General features: G+C 40.9%; 1 protein-coding gene across 1 annotated transcript in view; it reads left to right on the top strand.

Moving 5' to 3' along the window:
• Window positions 1-19,924, top strand: part of CEP192 (centrosomal protein 192) — a 1,162,204-nt gene that overhangs the window by 87,267 nt on the left and 1,055,013 nt on the right. The window contains exon 7 of the mRNA XM_053715857.1: window positions 758-885. Coding sequence (XP_053571832.1) covers window positions 758-885 — 128 coding nt within the window. The remainder of the gene's footprint in view (window positions 1-757; window positions 886-19,924) is intronic.

Raw genomic sequence — 19,924 nt, 5'->3', positions numbered from 1 at the left:
CTTACTTCTTTGTCTCCTTCGTTCTCATGGTGGGAAGAAAAATCTGGGAAAGATTTTTTTGATTGTTTCCATGCAGATCTTCCTGACAAATCAGTGTTGTCAAGCACTTGTCTTCCTGCCGCTCGTTACAGTCCACTGGTTAGCCTTCTGTAGCTCAATGTATAGAAGTGACAATAAAAAGTGATAAACTAAATAATACACAAATAAAAAAATTGCAATAGTAATATATAAGGATATGGGTGGTTAATAGGAGTCCTCCCCAATTATATTGTTTAAAGTGATTCAAATGATTTCTTGCCTCAGACAAAATAAGAAAAATATTGTGCAATACAGTTTGGTGTTATAGTATTTCATCTTTACCAAAATATCCCTGTAAAGGGACATTACACTGGGGTTATTGTTGTACACTAAAACAAGGACTAGTAGTTACAATGGTTTTAGGTACAGGAAGCATACTTTTAGCTAAAAACTAGTGTGCATATTATTGGATACAGGCATGGCTCCCTTGAGTGTTGATATTGGTAGCGTGACCATATTGCCGCTTAAAAAGGAACACACATGAAAGATACATATGTCTGCTGTTTTCAGGGCTGTTTAAAGAAATGTTTTGTATAAAAACCCTGACATGTATTTTTCATGTGTCCCTTTTTAAAGCGGCAATATGGTCACCCTATTAATTACCTCTTTTGCAGTTGTATTTTACTGTAATTGTTTAAGAAATACAGTTTACTACATTTATAATCTTTGTTTTTAATAGATGATCTTGATGATGAAGAATTTTATGATGGCCAATTAGAAGCCTACTTTAATAAACTTCTTCCTGGAATGCAACGTGGAGTCATTGAGGGACAGGAGACTTCTGAGCCAAATAGAGGTTATCAAATGGTATGACACTAATATAATTCTTGGAATACACAGAAATGGCAGGTGAATGGTTTTTAGCTCTAGTATATAGTAAATGGCAGGTGAATGGTTTTTAGCTATAGTATAACCCTGCACAAATGTGGAGGGGTGTAGTTAACTAGAAAGTTTTTACTTGGATAAGTAAATCAAAAAGACCTTGACAAAAGAAAGTTGTTGTACACCTTTCTCTTAAGTGTAGTCAGTCCACGGGTCATCCATTACTTATGGAATATATCTCTTCCTAACAGGAAGCTGCAAGAGGATCACCCAAGCAGAGCTGCTATATAGCTCCTCCCCTCACATGTCATATTCAGTCATTCTCTTGCAGCCTAACTAAAGATAGGTCGCTGTGAGAGGTCTGTGGTGTTTTTTAACTTAGTTTATTTCTTCAATCAAAAGTTTGTTATTTTAAATGGCACCGGAGTGTGCTGTTTGTTCTCAGGCAGCATTAGAAGAAGAATCTGCCTGCGTTTTCTATGATCTTAGCAGACGTAACTAAGATCCACTGGCTGTTCTCATCTGAGGAGTGAGGTAACTTCAGAAAAGGGGAATAGCATGCAGGGCCCCCCTGCAAATGAGGTATGTGCAGTAAATTATTTTTCTGAGGAATGGAATTGACTGAGAAAATACTGCTGATACCAATGTAACCTAAGTTCAGCCTTAAATGCAGTGATAGCGACTGGTATTAGGCTGATGAGTGTGTGTACACTGAATGTATTTTTCTAAGGAATGGAATTGACTCTGAAAATACTATTAATACTGAAATAATGTATGAGCCTTAACTGCAGTAAAAGCGACTGGTAGCAGGCTTATTAATAACACTTCATAACTTTTAAAATGTATGTTCAAAACGTTTAATGGCATGTTAATCGTTTTTTGTGAGGTACTTGGTGATAAAACTTATTGGGGCATGATTTTTACCACATGGCCATCTTTGTTTTCTGCATAGAAACAGTTATCTGAGCTTCCCCACTGTTGTAATATGAGTGGGAGGGGCCTATTTTAGCACTTTTTTGCGCAGTAAAAATTCAGTCACAATCTGTCTACTTCATCCTCCATGATCCAGATCGTCTCTAGAGAGCTCAGGGGTCTTCAAAATTCATTTTGAGGGAGGTAATCGGTCACAGCAGACCTGTGACAGTGTGTTTTGACTATGTTAAAAACGTTAATTATTAAATTGTTATCCGTTTTTGGGTATTAAGGGGTTAATCATCCATTTGCTGGTGGGTGCAATCCTTTGCTAACTTAATACATTTACTGTGAAAAATTGGTTGCTATAACTATTTTGGTTCATTGTTATTTCAACTGTGACAGCTTTTTGTGCTTCTTAAAGGCACAGTAGCGTTTTTTATATTGCTTGTAAATTTATTTAGAAAAGTATTTCCAAGCTTGCTAGTCTCATTGCTAGTCTGTTTAAACATGTCTGACTCAGATGAATCTCTTTGTTCACTATGTTTAAAGGCCAATGTGGAGCCCAATAGAAATTTGTGTACTAATTGCATTGATGTTACTTTAAATAAAAGTCAATCTTTACATGTAAAGAAATTATCACCAGACAACGAGGGGGAAGTTATGCCGACTAACTCTCCTCACGTGTCAGTACCTTCGCCTCCCGCTCAGGAGGTGCGTGATTTTGTGGCGCCAAGTACATCAGGGAGGCCCTTACAAATCACTTTGCAAGACATGGCTACTGTTATGACAGAAGTATTATCTAAATTGCCAGAATTAAGAGGCAAGCGCGATAGCTCTGGGTTAAGGACAGAGCGCGCGGATGAGGTGAGAGCCATGTCAGATACTGCGTCACAGTTTGCAGAACATGAAGACGGAGAGCTTCATTCTGTGGGTGACGGATCTGATCCAGGGAGACTGGATTCAGAGATTTCTAATTTTAAATTTAAGCTTGAGAACCTCTGCATATTGCTAGGGGAGGTATTAGCGGCTCTGAATGATTGTAACACGGTTGCAATTCCAGAAAAATTATGTAGGTTGGATAGATACTATGCGGTACCGGTGTGTACTGACGTGTTTCCTATACCTAAAAGGCTTACAGAGATTATTAGCAAGGAGTGGGATAGACCTGGTGTGCCTTTTTCCCCTCCTCCCATATTTAGGAAAATGTTTCCTATAGACGCCACCACACGAGACTTATGGCAGACGGTCCCTAAGGTGGAGGGAGCAGTTTCTACTTTAGCTAAGCGTACCACTATCCCGGTGGAGGATAGTTGTGCCTTTTCAGATCCAATGGATAAGAAATTAGAGGGTTACCTTAAGAAAATGTTTGTTTGTTCAACAAGGTTTTATCTTACAGCCCCTTGCATGCATTGCGCCTCTCACTGCTGCGGCGGCATTCTGGTTTGAGTCTCTGGAAGAGGCCATTCGCACAGCTCCATTGGATGAAATTATGAACAAGCTTAAAGCACTTAAGCTAGCTAACGCATTTGTTTCTGATGCCGTCGTACATTTAACCAAACTTACGGCTAAGAACTCCGGATTCGCCATCCAAGCGCGCAGAGTGCTATGGCTTAAATCCTGGTCAGCTGACGTGACTTCTAAATCTAAATTGCTTAATATTCCTTTCAAAGGGCAGACCTTATTCGGGCCCGGCTTGAAAGAAATTATAGCTGACATTACGGGAGGTAAGGGCCATGCTCTACCTCAGGACAGGGCCAAATCAAAGGCCAAACAGTCTAATTTTCGTGCCTTTCGTAACTTCAAGGCAGGAGCAGCATCAACTTCCTCCGCTCCAAAACAGGAAGGAGCTGTTGCTCGTTACAGACAGGGCTGGAAAGTTAACCAGTCCTGGAACAAGGGCAAGCAGGCCAAGAAACCTGCTGCTGCCCCCAAAACAGCATGAAGAGAGGGCCCCCTATCCGGAAACTGATCTAGTGGGGGGCAGACTTTCTCTCTTCGCCCAGGCTTGGGCAAGAGGTGTCCAGGATCCCTGGGCGTTGGAGATCATATCTCAGGGATATCTCCTGGACTTCAAAACTTCTCCTCCACGAGGGAGATTTCATCTTTCAAGGTTATCAGCAAACCAAATAAAGAAAGAGGCGTTTCTACGCTGTGTACAAGACCTCTTACTAATGGGGGTGATCCACCCAGTTCCGCGGACGGAACACGGGCATGAATTCTATTCAAATCTATTTGTGGTTCCCAAGAAAGAGGGAACCTTCAGACCAATCTTGGACTTAAAAATCCTAAACAAATTCCTAAGAGTTCCATCATTCAAAATGGAAACTATTCGAACCATCCTTCCCATGATCCAAGAGGGTCAGTACATGACCACAGTGGACTTAAAGGATGCCTACCTTCACATACCGATTCACAAGGATCATTATCGGTACCTAAGATTTGCTTTCCTAGACAGGCATTACCAGTTTGTAGCTCTTCCCTTCGGATTAGCTACGGCTCCAAGAATCTTTACAAAAGTTCTGGGCTCACTTCTGGCGGTACTAAGACTGCGAGGCATAGCGGTGACTCCGTACCTAGACGACATTCTGATACAAGCGTCAAGTTTTCAAACTGCCAAGTCTCATACAGAGATAGTTCTGGCATTTCTGAGGTCACATGGGTGGAAGGTGAACGTGGAAAAGAGTTCTCTATTACCACTTACAAGGGTTCCCTTTCTAGGGACTCTTATAGATTCTGTAGAGATGAAAATTTACCTGACGGAGGCCAGGTTATCAAAACTTCTAAATGCTTGCCGTGTCCTTCATTCCATTCCACACCCGTCAGTAGCTCAGTGCATGGAAGTAATCGGCTTAATGGTAGCGGCAATGGACATAGTACCATTTGCGCGCCTGCATCTCAGACCGCTGCAATTGTGCATGCTAAGTCAGTGGAATGGGGATTACTCAGATTTGTCCCCCCTGCTAAATCTAGATCAAGAAACCAGAGATTCTTTTCTATGGTGGCTTTCTCGGCCACATCTGTCCAAGGGGATGACCTTTCGCAGGCCAGATTGGACGATTGTAACAACAGACGCCAGCCTTCTAGGCTGGGGCGCAGTCTGGAACTCCCTGAAGGCTCAGGGACTATGGGCTCAGGAGGAGAAACTCCTCCCAATAAATATTCTGGAATCAAGAGCAATATTCAATGCTCTCCTAGCTTGGCCTCAGTTAGCAACTCTGAGGTTCATCAGATTTCAGTGGGACAACATCACGACTGTGGCTTACATCAACCATCAAGGGGGAACCAGAAGTTCCCTAGCGATGTTGGAAGTCTCAAAGATAATTCGCTGGGCAGAGTCTCACTCTTGCCACCTGTCAGCGATTTACATCCCAGGCGTGGAGAACTGGGAGGCGGATTTTCTAAGTCGCCAGACTTTTCATCCGGGGGAGTGGGAACTTCATCCGGAGGTCTTTGCTCAACTGATTCATTGTTGGGGCAAACCAGATCTGGATCTCATGGCGTCTCGCCAGAACGCCAAGCTTCCTTGTTACGGATCCAGGGACCCGGGAGCGGTGCTGATATATGCTCTGACAGCCCCTTGGGTCTTCAAAATGGCTTATGTGTTTCCACCATTTCCGATGCTTCCTCGTTTGATTGCCAAGATCAAACAGGAGAGAGCTTCGGTGATTCTGATAGCGCCTGCGTGGCCACGCAGGACCTGGTATGCAGACCTAGTGGACATGTCGTCCTGCCCACCGTGGTCTCTGCCTCTGAGACAGGACCTTCTAATTCAGGGTCCTTTCAACCATCCAAATCTAATTTCTCTGAGGCTGACTGCATGGAGATTGAACGCTTGATTCTATCAAAGCGTGGCTTCTCGGAGTCGGTTATTGATACCTTAATACAGGCTAGGAAGCCTGTTACCAGAAGAATTTACCATAAGATATGGCGTAAATATTTATATTGGTGCGAATCCAAGAGTTACTCATGGAGTAAGGTTAGGATTCCTAGGATATTGTCTTTTCTACAAGAGGGTTTAGAAAAGGGCTTATCTGCTAGTTCGTTAAAGGGACAGATTTCTGCTCTGTCTATTCTTTTACACAAACGTCTGGCAGAAGTTCCAGACGTTTAGGCTTTTTGTCAGGCTTTAGCTAGGATTAAGCCTGTGTTTAAGACTGTTGCTCCGCCGTGGAGCTTAAACTTAGTTCTTAACGTTCTTCAAGGCGTTCCATTTGAACCCCTTCATTCCATTGATATCAAGCTGTTATCCTGGAAGGTTCTGTTTTTGATGGCTATTTCCTCGGCTCGAAGAGTCTCCGAGTTATCTGCCTTACATTGTGATTCTCCTTATCTGATTTTTCATTCAGACAAGGTAGTTCTTTGTACTAATCCTGGGTTCTTACCTAAGGTAGTTACTAACAGGAATATCAATCAAGAGATTGTTGTTCCATCACTGTGTCCTAACCCTTCTTCAAAGAAGGAACGACTTTTGCATAATCTGGACGTAGTCCTTGCCCTGAAGTTCTATTTGCAGACAACTAAAGATTTTCGTCCAACTTGTTCCCTGTTTGTCGTTTACTCTGGACAGAGAAGAGGTCAAAAGGCTTCGGCTACCTCTCTCTCTTCTTGGCTTCGTAGCATAATACGTTTAGCCTATGAGACTGCTGGACAGCAGCCTCCTGAAAGGATTACAGCTCATTCTACTAGAGCTGTGGCTTCCACCTGGGCCTTTAAAAATGAGGCCTCTGTTGAACAGATTTGCAAGGCTGCAACTTGGTCTTCACTTCACACTTTTTCAAAATTTTACAAATTTGACACTTTTGCTTCTTCGGAGGCTATTTTTGGGAGAAAGGTGCTTCAGGCAGTGGTTCCTTCTGTTTAAGGTTCCTGCCTTGTCCCTCCCTTCATCCGTGTACTTTAGCTTTGGTATTGGTATTCCATAAGTAATGTATGACCAGTGGACTGACTACACTTAACAAGAGAAAACATAATTTATGCTTACCTGATAAATTTATTTCTCTTGTAGTGTAGTCAGTCCACGGCCCGCCCTGTCTTTAAGGCAGATCTAAATTTTAATTAAACTCCAGTCACCACTGCACCCTATGGTTTCTCCTTTCTTGTCTGGTTTTGGTCGAATGACTGAATGACATGTGAGGGGAGGAGCTATATAGCAGCTCTGCTTGGGTGATCCTCTTGCAGCTTCCTGTTAGGAAGAGATATATTCCCTAAGTAATGGATGACCCGTGGACTGACTACACTACAAGAGAAATAAATTAATCAGGTAAGCATAAATTATGTTTTTATAGATTATAGCTAAATCATATTACCACTAAAAGTAAAACATAGCTTTTATTGGCACATATTAAGACAATGAGGTGATAGTCATTACAATTCATATACACAATTGCCATTAATTTATATCTATAAACTACAAACCACTGCTAAGTATGAGGTTATAGGCTGTTAGACAAGCAATTTAAAACATGGAGATAAGTTTCATTAAAGGCCCCCCTCTAATGGAGCTTATCTCCATGTTTTAAATTGCTTGTCAGCCTATAACCTCATACTTAGCAGTGGTTTGTAGTTTATAGATAGATATAAATTAATTCAGCTCCCGGATTGAAGGAGCTTAGCATAGATTCATTTGAATCACCTATGTGACTGATTTAACTCACAGAATCTCAGTATATAGCACCATATCACCTCTGCACCAGATTATTCAAACTAGGCTGAGATGATGTGCCCCAAGGCAGAACATACAGTGATGTGAGATGTCATCGAAGAAAATGCAGCATGTCTGCAGAAAGAACAGGACACATGCAGGAACTGTTAGCACTTGAACTTTGTAGTGCTGCTCCACATTAGACTATTCTCTTCAAACAGAGCTGTGCTCTGGCTGCACTGTGTACATTTTTCTTAAAGGGCCATAATACCCAAATGTTTAAACACTTGAAAGTGATGCAGCATAGCTGTAAAAAGCTGACTAGAAATATCACCTGAGCATCTCTATGTAAAAAAGAAAGATATTTTACCTCAAATGTTCCTCAGTAGCCACATTCCATTGTAAAGGATTTCTAAGCAGCAAATCAGTATGTCTGTCCCGGGACAGCGGAAGGGGCGAGCTTACGTGCACTCTCATCTTATTTCCCTATTCAGTTTAAAGGAAGTTTGCTGTGAAATCTCATGAGTCAAGTGAAATCTCATGAGATCACAGTAAAAGAGTTCATGACCTCAGCACTGCTGATGCTGATTGGTTGCTGTTCATTTCTTCATTTTTTTTTCCTGCAGCTGGGCTGCAGCGGAGTATAACTTTTCTCCAACATAGGTGTGTCCGGTCCACGGCGTCATCCTTACTTGTGGGATATTCTCTTCCCCAACAGGAAATGGCAAAGAGCCCAGCAAAGCTGGTCACATGATCCCTCCTAGGCTCCGCCTACCCCAGTCATTCTCTTTGCCGTTGCACAGGCAACATCTCCACGGAGATGGTTAAGAGTTTTTTGGTGTTTAAATGTAGTTTTTATCCTTCAATCAAGTGTTTGTTATTTTAAAATAGTGCTGGTATGTACTATTTACTCTGAAACAGAAAAGAGATGAAGATTTCTGTTTGTAAGAGGAAGATGATTTTAGCAAACGTTACTAAAATCGATGGCTGTTTCCACACAGGACTGTTGAGATGAAGTAACTTCAGTTGGGGGAAACAGTTGGCAGACTTTTCTGCTTGAGGTATGACTGGCCACATTTCTAACAAGACTATGTAATGCTGGAAGGCTGTCATTTCCCCTATGGGGACCGGTAAGCCATTTTCTTAGATTAAGTAAAAGAATAAAGGGCTTCATAAGGGCTTAAAAAACTGGTAGACATTTTTCTGGGCTAAAACGATTACTTTGCTAAGCATATTTTGCAGATTATAACTCTAAATAGTTATTATAATCTTGGGGATTGTTTTAAAAAAACGGCAGGCACTGTATTGGACACCTTTTTCAGATGGGGGCCTTTTCTAGTCATAGGCAGAGCCTCATTTTCGCGCCACTAATGCGCAGTTGTTTTTGGAGAGCAAGGCATGCAGATGCATGTGTGAGGAGCCAAGAACCACTGAAAAAGCTTATAGAAGGCGTCATTTGGTATCGTATTCCCCTCTGGGCTTGGTTGGGTCTCGGCAAAGCAGATTCCTGGGACTGTATAGGGGTTAAATGTAAAAACGACTCCGGTTCCGTTATTTTAAGGGTTAAAGCTTTCAAATTTGGTGTGCAATACTTTTACGGCTTTAAGACACTGTGGTGAAATTTTGGTGAATTTTGAACAATTCCTTCATACTTTTTCACATATTCAGTAATAAAGTATGTTCAGTTTAAAATTTAAAGTGACAGTAACGGTTTTATTTTAAAACGTTTTTTGTGCTTTGTTGACAAGTTTAAGCCTGTTTAACATGTCTGAACCATCAGATAAGCGATGTTCTATATGTATGAAAACCAAGGTTTCTCCCCATTTAAATTTATGTGATGATTGTGCCATAGTGTCCAAACAAAGTAGGGACAATGATGCCACAGATAATGATATTGCCCAAGATGATTCCTCAAATGAGGGGAGTAAGCATGATACTGCATCATCCCCTTCTGTGTCTACACCAGTTTTGCCCACACAAGAGGCCCCTAGTACATCTAGTGCGCCAATACTTATTACCATGCAACAATTAACGGCTGTAATGGATAATTCTATTGCAAACATTTTATCCAAGATACAGGTAAAAAATATCCCATTAAAGGGATATTAAAGAGCGCTGATGTTAGTAATGGAAAACAATATACAATTTAAAACTAGATATTATACTTTGGATATAGTAGATCAGGTCTACCGTGTTAGTCCTGTTTATTGTCCATATAGTGGTGGTAAATAGGGGATAAAGATGTCCTCTTGAAAGAGATGATGATGAATCAGGCTGCTCCTCTTGATCCCAGAGAGTATGGAACAACTATAGAAGAAGAATAGAAAGAGGGCGCCACAATAGCGTGATATCGTCTGGAATGCAGGTACAGATATATGTAGATATTATGCTTACCAGATGGTGTGGCACTGTGCTGTTACCAGTGCAAGAGAGCAGGCTAGCACTTAACAGTGGCTAGTACACTGTAGGAGCCAGGCTCCAAAGGCACTTGTTCTAGTTGAAACTTGGTATCTATCTCCTGCTATCTGGACTTCAGGTTTTGCAGAGGAGTGATCTTATGTGTGTTGTTCAATAGGCATATATGAACCACAACACAGACAACTTCAAATAAAAAAATTTGACTATTATTTTATGACGCGTTTCTCAACCTCCAAGGGTTGTTTCATCAGATAAACAACCCTTGCAGGTTGAGAAACGCGTCATAAAATAAAAGTCAAATTTTTTTATTTGAAGTTGTCTGTGTTGTGGTTCATATATGCCTATTGAACAACACACATAAGATCACTCCTCTGCAGAACCTGAAGTCCAGATAGCAGGAGATAGATACCAAGTTTCAACTAGAACAAGTGCCTTTGGAGCCTGGCTCCTACAGTGTACTAGCCACTGTTAAGTGCTAGCCTGCTCTCTTGCACTGGTCACAGCACAGTGCCACACCATCTGGTAAGCATAATATCTACATATATCTGTACCTGCATTCCAGACGATATCACGCTATTGTGGCGCCCTCTTTCTATTCTTCTTATTTTATCCAAGATGCCTACTTATCAGAGAAAGCGCGATTGCTCTGTTTTAAACACTGAAGAGCAAGAGGACGCTGATGATAACTGTTCTGACATACCCTCACACCAATCTGAAGGGGCCAGGAGGGAGGTTTTGTCTGAGGGAGAAATTTCAGATTCAGGAAAAATTTCTCAACAAGCTGAACCTGATGTTGTAACATTTAAATTTAAATTGGAACATCTCCGCGCACTGCTTAAGGAGGTATTATCTACTCTGGATGATTGTGACAATTTGGTCATTCCAGAGAAATTAGGTAAGATGGACAAGTTCCTAGAGGTTCCGGTGCCCCCCGATGCTTTTCCTATACCCAAGCGGGTGGCGGACATAGTAAATAAGGAGTGGGAAAGGCCCGGCATACCTTTTGTTCCTCCCCCTATATTTAAAAAATTATTTCCTATAGTCGACCCCAGAAAGGACTTATGGCAGACAGTCCCCAAGGTCGAGGGGGCGGTTTCTACTCTAAACAAACGCACTACTATCCCTATAGAAGATAGTTGTGCTTTCAAAGATCCTATGGATAAAAAATTAGAGGGTTTGCTTAAAAAGATGTTTGTTCAGCAAGGTTACCTTCTACAACCAATTTCATGCATTGTTCCTGTCACTACGGCAGCGTGTTTCTGGTTCGAAGAACTAGAAAAGTCGCTCAATAAAGAATCTTCGTATGAGGAGGTTATGGACAGAGTTCAAGCACTTAAATTGGCTAACTCTTTTATTTTAGATGCCGCTTTGCAATTAGCTAGATTAGCGGCAAAAAATTCAGGGTTTGCTATCGTGGCGCGCAGAGCGCTTTGGCTAAAGTCTTGGTCAGCGGATGTGTCTTCCAAGACAAAATTGCTTAACATCCCTTTCAAGGGTAAAACACTGTTTGGTCCTGATTTGAAAGAGATTATTTCAGACATCACCGGGGGAAAGGGCCACGCCCTCCCTCAGGATAGGTCTTTTAAGGCTAAAAATAAGCCTAATTTCTCTTGTTAAGTGTATCCAGTCCACGGATCATCCATTACTTATGGGATATTAACTCCTCCCCAACAGGAAGTGCAAGAGGATTCACCCAGCAGAGCTGCTATATAGCTCCTCCCCTAACTGCCATTACCAGTCATTCTCTTGCACCCAACGAATAGATAGGATGTGTGAGAGGACTGTGGTGATTATACTTAGTTTCATACCTTCAATCAAAAGTTTGTTATTTTATAATAGCACCGGAGTGTGTTATTCCTTCTCTGGTAGAATTTTCTATGATTTTAGCCGGAGTAGTTAAGATCATATTGCTGTTTCTCGGCCATCTGAGGAGAGGTAAACTTCAGATCAGGGGACAGCGGGCAGATTAATCTGCAAAGAGGTATGTAGCAGCTTATTATTTTCTGACAATGGAATTGATGAGAAAATTCTGCCATACCGATATAATGTAAACTCAGCCTTAAATGCAGTAGCAGCAACTGGTATCAGGCTGTCATGTATGTATATTTTACACTTCAGTATTCTGGGGAATGGCACTTCACTGGAATTATACTGTATGCATAAAACTTTAGCCTAATTTGCAGGGACTAGCAACAGGCTTTTTAATAACACTCAATTTATTAATGTTAAACGTTTTTTGCTGGCATGTAAAATCGTTTAATTTTCTGAGGTACTGGGTGAAAAAATGTTTTGGGCACTATTTTTTTCCACTTGGCAGTCGTTTTATTTAATTTATGACAGTTTACTGATCTCTCTCACTGTTATGTGTGAGGGAGAGGGGCCTTTTTTGGCACTTTTGCTACGCATCAAAAAATTCAGTCAGAAGTTTGTCTTCCCTGCATGATCCGGTTCATCTCTACAGAACTCAGGGGTCTTCAAAACTTGTTTTGAGGGAGGTAATCACTCACAGCAGAGCTGTGAGATTGTAGTTGACTGTGATAAAAAAACGTTTATTTCTGTATTTTTTTTTTTTTTTTTTTTCTGCTATCAGGGTTAGTTATCCTTTGCTAATGGGAGCAATCCTTTGCTAAAATTGTGTTTTTTTTACAAAGATTTGATGCTATAACTTTTCAGTTTATTAATTTTCAACTGTCATAACTTTTTCTGTGCTTCTTATAGGCACAGTACGTTTTCATATTATAGTAAATTACTTGAAAAGTATTTCCAAGTTGCTAGTTTATTTGCTAGTGTGTTAAACATGTCTGATTCAGAGGAAGATATCTGTGCTATATGTGCTAAAGCCAAAGTGGAGCCCAATAGAAATTTATGTACTAACTGTATTGATGCTACTTTAAATAAAAGTCAATCTGTACAAATTGAACATATTTCACCAAACAACGAGGGGAGAGTTATGCCGACTAACTCGCCTCACGTGTCAGTACCTGCATCTCCCGCTCGGGAGGTGCGTGATATTGTAGCGCCGAGTACATCTGGGCGGCCATTACAAATCACATTACAGGATATGGCTACTGTTATGACTGAAGTTTTGGCTAAATTACCAGAACTAAGAGGTAAGCGTGATCACTCTGGGGTGAGAACAGAGTGCGCTGATAATATTAGGGCCATGTCAGACACTGCGTCACAATTTGCAGAACATGAGGACGGAGAGCTTCATTCTGCGGGTGACGGTTCTGATCCAAACAAACTGGATTCAGATATTTCAAATTTTAAATTTAAGCTGGAAAACCTCCGTGTATTACTAGGGGAGGTGTTAGCGGCTCTGAATGATTGTAACACAGTTGCAATACCAGAGAAAATGTGTAGGTTGGATAAATATTTTGCGGTACCGGCGAGTACTGACGTTTTTCCTATACCTAAGAGACTTACTGAAATTGTTACAAAGGAGTGGGATAGACCCGGTGTGCCGTTCTCACCCCCTCCGATATTTAGAAAGATGTTTCCAATAGACGCCACCACACGGGACTTATGGCAAACGGTCCCTAAGGTGGAGGGAGCAGTTTCTACTTTAGCTAAGCGTACCACTATCCCGGTGGAGGATAGCTGTGCCTTTTCAGATCCAATGGATAAAAAGTTAGAGGGTTACCTTAAGAAAATGTTTGTTCAACAAGGTTTTATATTGCAACCTCTTGCATGCATTGTCACGGCTGCAGCAGCATTTTGGTTTGAGTCTCTGGAAGAGACACTTGAATCAGCTCCATTAGATGAGATTACCAGACAGCGAGTTTGTAGCTCTTCCATTCGGATTGGCTACGGCTCCGAGAATCTTCACAAAGGTTCTGGGTGCTCTTCTGGCGGTACTAAGACCGCGAGGAATTGCGGTAGCTCCGTACCTAGACGACATTCTGATACAAGCTTCAAGCTTTCAAACTGCCAAGTCTCATACAGAGTTAGTACTGGCATTTCTAAGGTCGCATGGATGGAAGGTGAACGAAAAACATAATTTATGTAAGAACTTACCTGATAAATTCATTTCTTTCATATTAACAAGAGTCCATGAGCTAGTGACGTATGGGATATACATTCCTACCAGGAGGGGCAAAGTTTCCCAAACCTTAAAATGCCTATAAATACACCCCTCACCACACCCACAAATCAGTTTAACGAATAGCCAAGAAGTGGGGTGATAAGAAAAAAAGTGCGAAGCATATAAAATAAGGAATTGGAATAATTGTGCTTTATACAAAAAATCATAACCACCAAAAAAAAGGGTGGGCCTCATGGACTCTTGTTAATATGAAAGAAATGAATTTATCAGGTAAGTTCTTACATAAATTATGTTTTCTTTCATGTAATTAACAAGAGTCCATGAGCTAGTGACGTATGGGATAATGACTACCCAAGATGTGGATCTTTCCACACAAGAGTCACTAGAGAGGGAGGGATAAAATAAAGACAGCCAATTCCTGCTGAAAATAATCCACACCCAAAATAAAGTTTAACAAAAAACATAAGCAGAAGATTCAAACTGAAACCGCTGCCTGAAGAACTTTTCTACCAAAAACTGCTTCAGAAGAAGAAAATACATCAAAATGGTAGAATTTAGTAAAAGTATGCAAAGAGGACCAAGTTGCTGCTTTGCAGATCTGGTCAACCGAAGCTTCATTCCTAAACGCCCAGGAAGTAGATACTGACCTAGTAGAATGAGCTGTAATTCTTTGAGGCGGAATTTTACCCGACTCAACATAGGCAAGATGAATTAAAGATTTCAACCCAGATGCCAAAGAAATGGCAGAAGCTTTCTGGCCTTTCCTAGAACCGGAAAAGATAACAAATAGACTAGAAGTCTTACGGAAAGATTTCGTAGCTTCAACATAATATTTCAAAGCTCTAACAACATCCAAAGAATGCAATGATTTCTCCTTAGAATTCTTAGGATTAGGACATAATGAAGGAACCACAATTTCTCTACTAATGTTGTTGGAATTCACAACTTTAGGTAAAAATTCAAAAGAAGTTCGCAACACCGCCTTATCCTGATGAAAAATCAGAAAAGGAGACTCACACGAAAGAGCAGATAATTCAGAAACTCTTCTAGCAGAAGAGATGGCCAAAAGGAACAAAACTTTCCAAGAAAGTAATTTAATGTCCAATGAATGCATAGGTTCAAACGGAGGAGCTTGAAGAGCTCCCAGAACCAAATTCAAACTCCAAGGAGGAGAAATTGACTTAATGACAGGTTTTATACGAACCAAAGCTTGTACAAAACAATGAATATCAGGAAGAATAGCAATCTTTCTGTGAAAAAGAACAGAAAGAGCGGAGATTTGACCTTTCAAAGAACTTGCGGACAAACCCTTATCTAAACCATCCTGAAGAAACTGTAAAATTCTCGGTATTCTAAAAGAATGCCAAGAAAAATGATGAGAAAGACACCAAGAAATATAAGTCTTCCAGACTCTATAATATATCTCTCGAGATACAGATTTACGAGCCTGTAACATAGTATTAATCACGGAGTCAGAGAAACCTCTATGACCAAGAATCAAGCGTTCAATCTCCATACCTTTAAATTTAAGGATTTCAGATCCGGATGGAAAAAAGGACCTTGTGACAGAAGGTCTGGTCTTAACGGAAGAGTCCATGGCTGGCAAGATGCCATCCGGACAAGATCCGCATACCAAAACCTGTGAGGCCATGCCGGAGCTATTAGCAGAACAAACGAGCATTCCCTCAGAATCTTGGAGATTACTCTTGGAAGAAGAACTAGAGGCGGAAAGATATAGGCAGGATGATACTTCCAAGGAAGTGATAATGCATCCACTGCCTCCGCCTGAGGATCCCGGGATCTGGACAGATACCTGGGAAGTTTCTTGTTTAGATGAGAGGCCATCAGATCTATCTCTGGGAGCCCCCATAATTGAACAATCTGAAGAAATACCTCTGGGTGAAGAGACCATTCGCCCGGATGCAACGTTTGGCGACTGAGATAATCCGCTTCCCAATTGTCTACACCTGGGATATGAACCGCAGAGATTAGACAGGAGCTGGATTCCGCCCAAACCAAAATTCGAGATACTTCTTTCATAGCCAGAGGACTGTGAGTCCCTCCTTGATGATTGATGTATGCCACAGTTGTGACATTGTCTGTCTGAAAACAAATGAACGATTCTCTCTTCAGAAGAGGCCAAAACTGAAGAGCTCTGAAAACTGCACGGAGTTCCAAGATATTGATCGGTAATCTCACCTCCTGAGATTCCCAAACTCCTTGTGCCGTCAGAGATCCCCACACAGCTCCCCAACCTGTGAGACTTGCATCTGTTGAAATTACAGTCCAGGTTGGAAGAACAAAAGAAGCCCCCTGAATTAAACGATGGTGATCTGTCCACCACGTTAGAGAGTGCCGAACAATCGGTTTTAAAGATATTAATTGATATATCTTCGTGTAATCCCTGCACCATTGGTTCAGCATACAGAGCTGAAGAGGTCGCATGTGAAAACGAGCAAAGGGGATCGCGTCCGATGCAGCAGTCATAAGACCTAGAATTTCCATGCATAAGGCTACCGAAGGGAATGATTGAGACTGAAGGTTTCGACAGGCTGTAATCAATTTTAGACGTCTCTTGTCTGTTAAAGACAAAGTCATGGACACTGAATCTATCTGGAAACCCAGAAAGGTTACCCTTGTTTGAGGAATCAAAGAACTTTTTGGTAAATTGATCCTCCAACCATGATCTTGAAGAAACAACACAAGTCGATTCGTATGAGACTCTGCTAAATGTAAAGACGGAGCAAGTACCAAGATATCGTCCAAATAAGGAAATACCACAATACCCTGTTGTCTGATTACAGACAGAAGGGCACCGAGAATCTTTGTGAAAATTCTTGGAGCTGTAGCAAGGCCAAACGGTAGAGCCACAAATTGGTAATGCTTGTCTAGAAAAGAGAATCTCAGGAACTGATAATGATCTGGATGAATCGGAATATGCAGATATGCATCCTGTAAATCTATTGTGGACATATAATTCCCTTGCTGAACAAAAGGCAATATAGTCCTTACAGTTACCATCTTGAACGTTGGTATCCTTACATAACGATTCAATAATTTTAGATCCAGAACTGGTCTGAAGGAATTCTCCTTCTTTGGTACAATGAAGAGATTTGAATAAAACCCCATCCCCTGTTCCGGAACTGGAACTGGCATAATTACTCCAGCCAACTCTAGATCTGAAACACAATTCAGAAATGCTTGAGCTTTCACTGGATTTACTGGGACATGGGAAAGAAAAAATCTCTTTGCAGGAGGTCTCATCTTGAAACCAATTCTGTACCCTTCTGAAACAATGTTCTGAATCCAAAGATTGTGAACAGAATTGATCCAAATTTCTTTGAAAAAACGTAACCTGCCCCCTACCAGCTGAACTGGAATGAGGGCCGTACCTTCATGTGAACTTAGAAGCAGGCTTTGCCTTTCTAGCAGGCTTGGATTTATTCCAGACTGGAGATGGTTTCCAAACGGAAACTGCTCCTGAGGACGAAGGATCAGGCTTTTGTTCTTTGTTGAAACGAAAGGAACGAAAACGATTGTTAGCCCTGTTTTTACCTTTAGACTTTTTATCCTGTGGTAAAAAAGTTCCTTTCCCACCAGTAACAGTTGAAATAATAGAATCCAACTGAGAACCAAATAATTTGTTTCCCTGGAAAGAAATGGAAAGTAGAGTTGATTTAGAAGCCATATCAGCATTCCAAGTCTTAAGCCATAAAGCTCTTCTGGCTAAGATAGCCAGAGACATAAATCTAACATCAACTCTAATAATATCAAAAAATGGCATCACAGATGAAATTATTAGCATGCTGGAGAAGAATAATAATATCATGAGAATCACGATTTGTTACTTGTTGCGCTAGAGTTTCCAACCAAAAAGTTGAAGCTGCAGCAACATCAGCCAATGATATAGCAGGTCTAAGAAGATTACCTGAACATAGATAAGCTTTTCTTAGAAAAGATTCAATTTTTCTATCTAAAGGATCCTTAAACGAGGTACCATCTGACGTAGGAATGGTAGTACGTTTAGCAAGGGTAGAAATAGCCCCATCAACTTTAGGGATTTTGTCCCAAAATTCTAACCTGTCAGGCGGAACAGGATATAATTGCTTAAAACGTTTAGAAGGAGTAAATGAATTACCCAATTTATCCCATTCCTTAGCAATTACTGCAGAAATAGCATTAGGAACAGGAAAGACTTCTGGAATAACCGCAGGAGCTTTAAAAACCTTATCCAAACGTATAGAATTAGTATCAAGAGGACTAGAATCCTCTATTTCTAAAGCAATTAGTACTTCTTTAAGTAAAGAGCGAATAAATTCCATCTTAAATAAATATGAAGATTTATCAGCATCAATCTCTGAGACAGAATCCTCTGAACCAGAAGAGTCCAAAGAATCAGAATGATGGTGTTCATTTAAAAATTCATCTGTAGAGAGAGAAGATTTAAAAGACTTTTTACGTTTACTAGAAGGAGAAATAACAGACAAAGCCTTCTTTATGGATTCAGAAACAAAATCTCTTATGTTATCAGGAACATTCTGCACCTTAGATGTTGAGGGAACTGCAACAGGCAATGGTATATCACTAAAGGAAATATTATCTGCTTTAACAAGTTTGTCATGACAATTATTACAAACAACAGCTGGAGGAATAGCTACCAAAAGTTTACAGCAGATACACTTAGCTTTGGTAGATCCAGCAGGCAGTGGTTTTCCTGTAGTATCTTCTGGCTCAGATGCAACGTGAGACATCTTGCAATATGTAAGAGAAAAAAAACAACATATAAAGCAAAATAGATCAAATTCCTTATAAGACAGTTTCAGGAATGGGAAAAAAATGCCAAACATCAAGCTTCTAGCAACCAGAAGCAAATGAAAAATGAGACTGAAATAATGTGGAGACAAAAGCGACGCCCATATTTTTTGGCGCCAAATAAGACGCCCACATTATTTGGCGCCTAAATGCTTTTGGCGCCAAAAATGACGCCACATCCGGAACGCCGACATTTTTGGCGCAAAATAACGTCAAAAATGACGCAACTTCCGGCGACACGTATGACGCCGGAAACGGAAAAGAATTTTTGCGCCAAAAAAGTCCGCGCCAAGAATGACGCAATAAAATGAAGCATTTTCAGCCCCCGCGAGCCTAACAGCCCACAGGGAAAAAAGTCAAATTTTTGAGGTAAGAAAAAATATGATAATATAAAGCATAATCCCAAATATGAAACTGACTGTCTGGAAATAAGGAAAGTTGAACATTCTGAGTCAAGGCAAATAAATGTTTGAATACATATATTTAGAACTTTATAAATAAAGTGCCCAACCATAGCTTAGAGTGTCACAGAAAATAAGACTTACTTACCCCAGGACACTCATCTACATGTTTGTAGAAAGCCAAACCAGTACTGAAACGAGAATCAGTAGAGGAAATGGTAAATATAAGAGTATATCGTCGATCTGAAAAGGGAGGTAAGAGATGAATCTCTACGACCGATAACAGAGAACCTTATGAAATAGACCCCGTAGAAGGAGATCACTGCATTCAATAGGCAATACTCTCCTCACATCCCTCTGACATTCACTGCACGCTGAGAGGAAAACCGGGCTCCAACTTGCTGCGGAGCGCATATCAACGTAGAATCTAGCACAAACTTACTTCACCACCTCCCTTGGAGGCAAAGTTTGTAAAACTGATTTGTGGGTGTGGTGAGGGGTGTATTTATAGGCATTTTAAGGTTTGGGAAACTTTGCCCCTCCTGGTAGGAATGTATATCCCATACGTCACTAGCTCATGGACTCTTGTTAATTACATGAAAGAAAGAAGAGTTCTCTCTTTCCACTCACAAGAGTTCCCTTCTTGGGGACTCTTATAGATTCTGTAGAAATGAAGATTTACCTGACAGAAGACAGGTTAACAAAGCTTCAAAATGCATGCCGTGTCCTTCATTCCATTCAACACCCGTCAGTAGCTCAATGCATGGAGGTGATCGGCTTAATGGTAGCAGC

The sequence above is a fragment of the Bombina bombina genome, chromosome 5 (assembly GCF_027579735.1).
Source record: "Bombina bombina isolate aBomBom1 chromosome 5, aBomBom1.pri, whole genome shotgun sequence".
NCBI classification, from domain to species: domain Eukaryota; kingdom Metazoa; phylum Chordata; class Amphibia; order Anura; family Bombinatoridae; genus Bombina; species Bombina bombina.
The sequence above is the reverse complement of the archived record's forward strand: the minus strand, read 5'-3'. Positions and strand labels throughout refer to the sequence as shown.